At 36.7% G+C, this 8,969-nt stretch overlaps 1 protein-coding gene across 1 annotated transcript in view; it reads right to left on the reverse strand.

Moving 5' to 3' along the window:
* Nucleotides 1-8,969, reverse strand: part of pfklb (phosphofructokinase, liver b) — a 32,970-nt gene extending 24,001 nt beyond the window's left edge. The window contains exons 1-5 of the mRNA XM_016518682.1: nt 8,771-8,969; nt 6,561-6,634; nt 6,412-6,489; nt 2,621-2,810; nt 81-246 (exon numbers count right to left, since the gene is read on the reverse strand). Of these exons, the coding sequence (XP_016374168.1) occupies nt 81-246; nt 2,621-2,810; nt 6,412-6,489; nt 6,561-6,634; nt 8,771-8,852 (590 nt within the window). The 5' untranslated portion in view covers nt 8,853-8,969. The remainder of the gene's footprint in view (nt 1-80; nt 247-2,620; nt 2,811-6,411; nt 6,490-6,560; nt 6,635-8,770) is intronic.

Here is an 8,969-nt window from a genome sequence, read left to right on the forward strand (position 1 = left end):
TGTGTGAGAGTGTGTGTGTGTGTGTGAGAGTGTGTGAGAGAGTGAGAGAGTGTGTGTGTGTGTGTGTGTGTGTGTTTAACCTTTGTGCCGTGGTGGTGATTGCATCAATAACTTCCATGATCCGATGCAGAGCAGAATCAGCTCCGATCGTCATGTCGGTTCCACAGAAATCATTATCGATGGATCCCACCAGACCCACGATGTTCAGATGCGTGTGCTGCTGCGCCAGAGTGTCCGTGATCCGGCCTGAAACACACAGACACGCTCCACATCAGCTCCTGTTCACCATAAGAGAAGCTCGAGGCGTGTTTTAATTCAAATGCACTGTTGCTCAGTGACGAGGGACACAGGAAGCTCTTGGCAGCTTCTAATGTAGCACAAACAGAAACGCTATTGATGCTGCTGTACTGAAGCAAGTGGAGCGTAACATTGTGACACAGAAAAGAGAGAATTTCAAAAGAGATCCAGCTCCGTCTAAAGTCCTGCTGTTCTACTGAAAACCTGCAGATCAGCAGGATCTGGTTTGAGTGTCAGAGGCCTGAACTGTCTCGTACAGACGCAGTGTTGTTATCATTAACTAAATCTAAAAACAAAACCATTAAAAAACATGTTAACTGAACATAAATGAGGTATTAATTTTTTTACTTATTTTTATTTCAGATATTCGCCATGCCAACATTTCTCATTTTTTTCATTAGTTTAAAGGCACAATATGTAAGATTTTTTTATTAAAATATCCAAAAACCACTAGAACAGTGTTATATATTTTGCTGACTTGTGTGCTTACATTATCCCAAATGTTTCGAAGAATGTTTAAATCCAGAGAAATAAGCAATTTTAATTAGTGACACGGAGCGTGTCCATTGTGTCATTGTGTCGCCTGCCAATGACGTCATAACCCCTCAATTTCATTTCTGCCCGAGTCCCGTCGGATTGCGTCGGCTGTGCGGATGAAGACTCATCCACACTCAGTCACAGCGTCATCAAACTACGCCTTTGTCTCTTTGTTTATTTTGAATACACGCCCTCCAGCGGCGAAAATTACATATTGTGCCTTTAAGTTGGACTGAAAATAACTGAAACTAAAATAAAATAAATTAAATTAAAACAAAACAATTGCTAAAACAAAAACTACAAAAAACAGAACTGAACTGAAATAAAAATGAACAAAAAAGACATTAAAAAAAAACTAATAAAAAAGACAAAAAACAACTAAATTACTAAAACTAAAACCATAAATAAATAAACAAACTAAAATAAAAAAAGAAATGTAAAAAAAAAAAACTAATAAAAAGACAAACACACAAAATAAAATTACTAAACTGGAAACAACTGAACAATTTTTTCAAACACAATAACTAATAAAAATGACAAAAAAAACAACAAAATTACTAAAATTGGAAATAACTGAAATCGAAGTAAAAAAATAAATAATAATGATTAAAAAGACATGAAAAGAAATACAAACGCACAACAAAATTACTAACTGGAAATAACTGAAAATGAAACAAATTAATTTAAAAAATAGACTTATTTAAAGAAACTAATTAAAAAAAACACTACTAATTACTAAAATTAAAGCTGGAAATAACTGGACTGAAACTGAAACAAAAGTTAATTAATAAATAAATGGACATATTTTAAAAAACAAAAATGACTAAAAAACAAAAACTGGAAATAACTGAAGTGAAACTGAAATAAAAAAAATAGTAAATAAATAAATAGTAAGTAACTTGACATTTACAAAAGGAAAACCAAAAAAATCTGACAAAAAAAAAAATCTGACAAAAAAAATCTAAATTATTAAAACTTAATTAAAACAAGATATTAAAACTAATTCTGAACATGAATAAAATGCAATAATTCTATAGTAAAATCAGACTGTACACTCTTAAAAATAAAGGTAAAAGGAATAAATTCACGATGCCATAGAAGAACCTTTGTCTAAATGGTTTCATAAAGAACCTTTAACATCTGAAGAACCTTTCTGTTTCACAAAAGCTTCTTTGTGGCGAAAGAAGGTTCTTCAGATTACAAAAAGGTAAGAAAGAGATGATTCTTTAAAGAACCTTTGACTCAATGGTTCTTTGTGGAACCAAAAATGGTTCTTCTATGGCATCACTGAAGAAGCTTTTAAGCACCTTTTTTTTTTATTTTTTAAAGGAGACCTATTATGCAAAAATCACTTTTATAAGGTGTTTGAACACCGTTGTGTGGCTGCAGTGTGTGAAAACATCCACCCAATCATTTTCCATCGTCTCTGATGCTGCCAGAACGATCGTAAATAGGAATGTGGTGGTTAAAAAATGCATATGAAAGCAATGTGAGTCGATCGCTTGAGAGTTTCTGACGGTTTCAGTGCGTGAGATTGTTTGTTGTTGCCGGAGCATGAAGCTCTTGAAGCTCCGCCTCTTCTGAAAAGGCTCAGCTCATTTGCATTTAAAGGGACACACACAAAAACGGCGCGTTTTGGCTCACACCCTAAAAGTGGCAACTTAAACAAGCTATAAAAAATGATCTGTGTGGTATTTTGAGCTGAAACTTCACATACACACCCTGGGGACATCGGAGACTTATTTTACATCATCTTGTAAAAGGGGGCATAACAGGCTCTGTGTACCTTGCTGCACGAGTTCAGCCAGCAGGTCGCTCCACTCGCTGCGGAAGATGTTGGCTCCGGTGAGGCTGCCGTCTCCGCCGCACACACACAGGTTAGTGATGCCGCGCTGGAGCAGGTGAAACGCCGCGGACAGACGGCCCTCGCGCGTGGTGAAGGCTTTACAGCGGGCGCTGCCGATGATGGTGCCGCCCTGACCGCAATCACAACATCTGTGGGTCAGATAAAGCACTACAACAGCACACAACCAGAGCACAATGCAATGCACTCAACCTCCAATAAAGCACTCGATGATCAGACACTATTTCACTAACTACATTAACCCTTTCAATCCCACCGGTCTCAATAAATTTCATTTATAAAGCTCGAAAAACCTTACTGACTGATGTTTTAGTGCACTTCCTGTAAATATTGAAAAAATAAAGGGTCTCAATTAAATATGTGCAGAGTCACATGACCAGAGCAGTTTACTTCCTGTTTGCACCTTGAGAAAATGATGGCTGCATCAAAGCATAAAGTATGTTAACAAAGATTTTTGGTACATGTTATCTTTTAGGTGTCTAGTATTAATATATGAATTCCCATATATTCAGTTTTGTTGAGTGTGGTCATAGGATGAGTAAACATGTTGATGGTCACAACAGTGATAATACAGTGAACTTAGGTTTACATATAAATCAATTGCAGTTGTTAGTGAAGGCTGCACTAAAATGTTGTACTGACGAAGTTCAAATGTTACAAATAAGTTGATGTTTTAATACTCGTAGCACTAATATAAAAATGTAATGATGTATGTTACAAAAAAGTAACAATTTTGAAATGTTGATGGTTGTATTTTTTTTATCTCAGTATTCCTATCAATGTTGTATAAGGGTTTTTTAAGCATAATAGTAACCATAGAGTGTGATAAAACTGTTTATAATAGCTGGGCTGAGATATATAACCATTTTTATGACTGCAGGAATATGTTAATTCAGTACACACATTATCCCACAATTGTGACTCACCATAAAACACCATTTTTTTTTACACACTTTTCCAAACAATTAAAAAAAAAATCTGATCAGATTGATTATTTCAAAGGGGTTACTTTTCATGTATGGGAAAAATTTTAGATTAAATGGGTCAAAAAGGCAACATAGTAATTCAATGCCACTCGCATAAACATGCAACATTTGCACAACATGACAAGTAGGGATGCACCGAATGTTCGGCAACCGAAATTATTCGGTTAAGCTCTTTCGGTGTTCAGAATAAGCGGAAAGACCGAATAAATTGTACTGAACAATGACATGATGCGATCAAATAGAGGCACGCACTAATGCAGCAAACATGTCGGCAGTGTGGAAGCATTTAAAAGTGTCTGAGAAAGACGCAAACATCATTACAAGCACCGACAGCGAATCGTGAAATAGCCTTAAACAATTAGTAAATAAACTGCAAAATGTTATGTTTTTTAACAACGCACGAATTGCATGTGTTCAAACAGCGCTGCACGAGCTCGCGGCGCCAGGGTTCAGAGTCCAAACCGTGAGGGAAAATCTGCGCTGAAACAGTGTTACTCGTCAGCTGCTCAGTAACATTTTTATGAATTTTTTTAAAGGCATGTGGCAATGCGATTCGTGCGACAAACATCTTCCCAAATTCGTAATGAGAATCATTTATAAATCTGCTGCTGTCAACAAAAAGAAGCACTGAGATCTTCCTGCGGGATTCCGCCAAAATAAAAGCTCCATCAACATTCATAAACGTTATTATTGTAATTTTACTGTTGTTCTGTAAAATAAAATAAAGACAAGAATAATGATAATAATAATAATTACAATAGTTATATTAATACATTTATTATAACATTAACACATAGTGTTCAAATTGGGATCTGTAATATTTTCTAAGGTTTAAAAGAATTCTCTTCTGATCAGCAAGCCTGCATTTATTTGTACAGTAAAAAAAAAAGCATGCCTGATTCAAGAAGGGGGTCTCAAAAATGGCCAAAAAATATTATTTTACTAACTTTGAAGAAATTTGAAGTTAAATTGTGCTTTGTAGGTATAATGTCTGCTAGAATGTAAAAAAATGTTCAGTGTTAATATTTTTAAATTTTTGTTTTGTAATTGATTTTTTTTCTTTGAAAAGTAAGACAAAACAGTAAAAAGCATATTTTGGCTATTTAATAGTGGTGTCAAAATTAGCGCATTAACGCAGGCGATACATTTTTTCAGTTTAACGCGTAAAAAATATTTAACGCAATTAACGCAGGGGCGGGGCTAGGGTTGGCCACCCCACTCACAGCTGCTGCTTCTGTCACTTTTTCTCTTAACAAGAAGTGCATTTATTCAGTAGCAGAACGACTGAGAACGGGAGACAGACGTTTCAGACACACGCTCCACTTCACTTTAGCGCCAGGCGCGAGTCAAACGAGCGCGGAAACGGTACTGTGCTCGCAGCGCGTGCTCTTCAAATGCACTGTAGCCTGTATCCTTTCATATCAAAGCGCGAAATAAACTACGTGCATGCAATGTTGTGGTCAGTTAAGTCATGAAGTTACCAAAAATGCGATTAAAGCTGCCTTAAAACTGTGCATGCATGTAATATATTTTATATGAGTCACATTTAAGAACATGTCTCTGAAATGGTTTTCAAAACTGTCCTGGAGTCTCCCTCACCTAACACACCCGATTTAACTCATCAGCTCAATAATAGAGACTTTAAGACCCGAAGTGGGTCAGAAAAGGTAAAGAGAGTTAAGAGAAAATACAATGCGTGTCAGATCCGCATCACGTTCAGCAGCGGCAGCTCTTAAAGTAATAGCAGCCTTATTTTTTCTGCTGGCGCCTCTGTGCACACTTCCGGAAAAATCGGACGAAAAAAATACAAAAAACTGGCCGGTTGCCGATCGCACATTATAAGCAAAAACCGTCCGGTTCCGATTTATGGCCGGTCAACCGGTGCATCCCTAGCTATAATCAATGGTTAAATATGGGGGGGGGGCAATTTTATAGAGAAATCAGTATTGGTATCATTGATACTGGCCTTCAGTCATAAAAAAGATGCCATTAAACAAATATTAAAAATGTACTGTCTTTATGTTGTTTGTACATTAATTGGAAGACTGAATGTGAAATTATTGCAATATGAAAGTATATTAAAAAACTTTAATGTTAGGTGGGATTAATCGCGATTAATTTCAGAAAAATGTGCGATTAATTAGTTAATTTTTTTAAATCGATTGACAGCACTACTATTTAATTTATGCAATGGTGAAAAAACTGGCAAAATACATGGGGAAAAAATGTGAAAAACCGTGTTCTCTATTGGTACAGTGTTTCATTTTGTTCAGCTTCGGCCAAGAATTTTAATTTCGGTGCATCCCTAATGACAAGCATGCTTCTGTTTGAAAGGCATTCTGCACACTGTGTTAGCCAAATACTCCAGTATATACTGTGTCACGAGTCTGTCTGTGATGTAAACGCTGCTGAGGGACGCAGCTGTAATCTCAGATTTAATCTGCTGCTTTAATCTAAATCCTGTTTCTGCTGCTGTCAGTCAAAACGTGCAGGAAGACACAGAAGAGGAGGATGTTATCTCAGAGTTTCCTGTATAAATACAACTCCCTGACATTATAAGATTATTAAAGGCTGTAAAAAATCAATATGAAATCACATTTGAACCAGTTTGCATATTCAATACATCTGCTTCTGTTCCATTAGATTTACATCTAGAAGCACGTATGGCAGCATAACACATGCATGTGACAAACAAACAAGCATGCATTAAAACGGATGAAGACTCACCAGCTGAATGATGTTGGTGACGCTCTGCCAGTTGGCGAGTTTGATGTTATCTCCTCCATCTACCAGGCCTTGATAACCCTGGAGAAACACATGCATCAGTACGAGCGCAGCGCTCCGTGACTCAGTGCATGCGGAGCAACATCTCTCACCTCAAAAATCAGGTAGACTTTAGCGCCTACGTAAATGCCCATGCGTGTTACAGCACGAACGGCCGCGTTCATACCTGCAGAAATCACACGTTATCATGCATCTCACGCCGCTCTACGCAACCCTGAAAACAGCACCTAAAATTTGTGTTTAATGCAGCAACTAAAGAGACATGCATTGACAAACTGTTTGTAATGCAATATGGTGACACAACATGCAATGCAAATTTAATCTGGAAACAAATCCGGAACAAATAACAGAACTACTGAAGCATGAGACGTGCATGCACACTAGATAGGGCTCATGAGAGGTTACATAACAGTCAGTTCATGCATTACTTATGCACCAGATACTCACTCTCTGACATATCAGAAAAAACAACGAAAATCAAGAAATGACATCAAATCATTCCATAATTTGGGGTCATTCCACATCAACTCAACCGGAGTTGTTGTTTTGGGATTTTGTTAATATTTTTTTCTCGTCAATGCATAAATGAATTAGAAAGCCAAATTATTAAATGTCACTGATGTATATTTATTATTTTGTAGAGGGGTCAAAATGACAATTTCATTAAGTCAAATTTATTAAGAAACAGAATCACATTGAGCCATCTTTAATACTTCTCGAGTTACATGCATGCAAACTTCGGAAAAAGACTATTTATGGCACTAAGAATTGGTTTTGATGGAGGAAAACAAGATGCATTTCTACTTTCAACATTATTTGTTCTTCAGATGTTTATCTTTAAAAGAAACAAAGTATTATCTCTGTGCAAAGTGACCCACATTTGGTTTTTGACCACTGAAAATGTAACAATTTACTCCTGGAGCCATATTGAGATTCCAGTATCTCTGAACCCGAACCATACAGGGCCTTAAAAATTAAGATGCCAAAAGAAAAGTTTGTTAAGATCCAAAATCTAAAAGTGCATTAAGATAGCTTTAATACTTGTTGAGGTACAGGCATGCAAACTTTGGAGAAAAAACTTGAAAAGTGCTTTTTCCCATTTTTGAACAGTCATCATTGGCACATAATAGTGCTGGGCGGTAGGGGTGTGCGATATATCGTCTGCGATAATATCGTAATTGTTGTTTTAACGATGTGCGATTTGACATTATCGAGTATTTTGCAAAAACCATTCAAAACATCCCTACAGAGCGCACGCATACATTACGTGAAGTCTAGACTAGTGCGTGTGTGCATTTAGTGTGTTTTCTTTCACTGCATGATTCAGTCTATTAAAATGCATTAAGAAAGATCACAAAATTCAAGATATGGGGGCAGAAAATGTACATATTTATAGCATGAAAAAAAATACCGTCATGTACCGTGAAACCGGTATATTTTTGAAAAATACCGTGATCTGCATTTTTGGTCATACCGTCCAGCACTAACACATAATGCAACAAAGATTGCTAAAGTCAACAGATTTTACTAACCGACCAACCAATCAAAATTAAATAACGATGCTGCCATCTTTCTACAGTTATTTTATCCTCCTGTAATTTGGCTCCGAATCTCAATTTTGACCCCACTCTTCAAAATAGTGCATTGCTCAGTAAATATTCATCCATGACATTTAATATGTCGGCTTTCATCACTATACATGTTTATTTTCTTAAGAAAAAACTAAAAAGTTGAGCCGGGAAATTTTCTGAAATTTGTCTGATTGGACATTTTGAACGTTTAAAAGCATTCAGAAATAACATTTTCATCACGGTTTCAAAGTGATTAAATGGAATGCTACTCAAACATTCACATACCAAGAAAAAACTTCTTTTTTTTTAATAAAAAAGGTGATATTGAAACATTGAGAGAACATTCAAATGTAACATTCTCATAACATTTTCAAACTGATAGAATGGAGTGTTCCACTAACGTTCGCATGACCAAGAAAAAACTATCTTTATACATTAAAAAACTGGACGTTTTGAACATTTAAGAAATAACGTTTGAGAAACATGTTTGCAAAACGTTCTTAGACTATATATTTCCTCTACAACAGGGGCTGCGTGTCAATATCAAGCACGATCCCTATTTATACAGCATTTTGTGCATCATATGTTCGAAAATCAAAGAATTTGTGCATCAAAGACCAAGTGTTGGCTAAAACGTCTGGGTTGAGCAGCAGTCGCAGTCAGCTTGTGCTGTCTGAGTCTGCCCTTCGCTCGCTTTATGCGCTTTATTTGCTCTTTCTAGTCATTTTTACCCTGTGCATCGCCGCCGCTCGTCAGCACCGCGATAGCTTTTCCCGCGCCGCTCATCCGCAGCTTCTCGAAGTCCATATGCATGATGGAAGATCACAGATATGAGCTCTTAACGCCGGAAAAAACGATGCTTTCCTGCGCACTGATTCCCGTGAAAGCTTCTTATTACATTCGCCTCACGCAGCGCACGAACTGTGCGTC

Source organism: Sinocyclocheilus rhinocerous, unplaced genomic scaffold (genome assembly GCF_001515625.1).
Source record: "Sinocyclocheilus rhinocerous isolate Xijiao unplaced genomic scaffold, SAMN03320098_v1.1 scaffold1050, whole genome shotgun sequence".
Lineage (NCBI taxonomy): Eukaryota > Metazoa > Chordata > Actinopteri > Cypriniformes > Cyprinidae > Sinocyclocheilus > Sinocyclocheilus rhinocerous.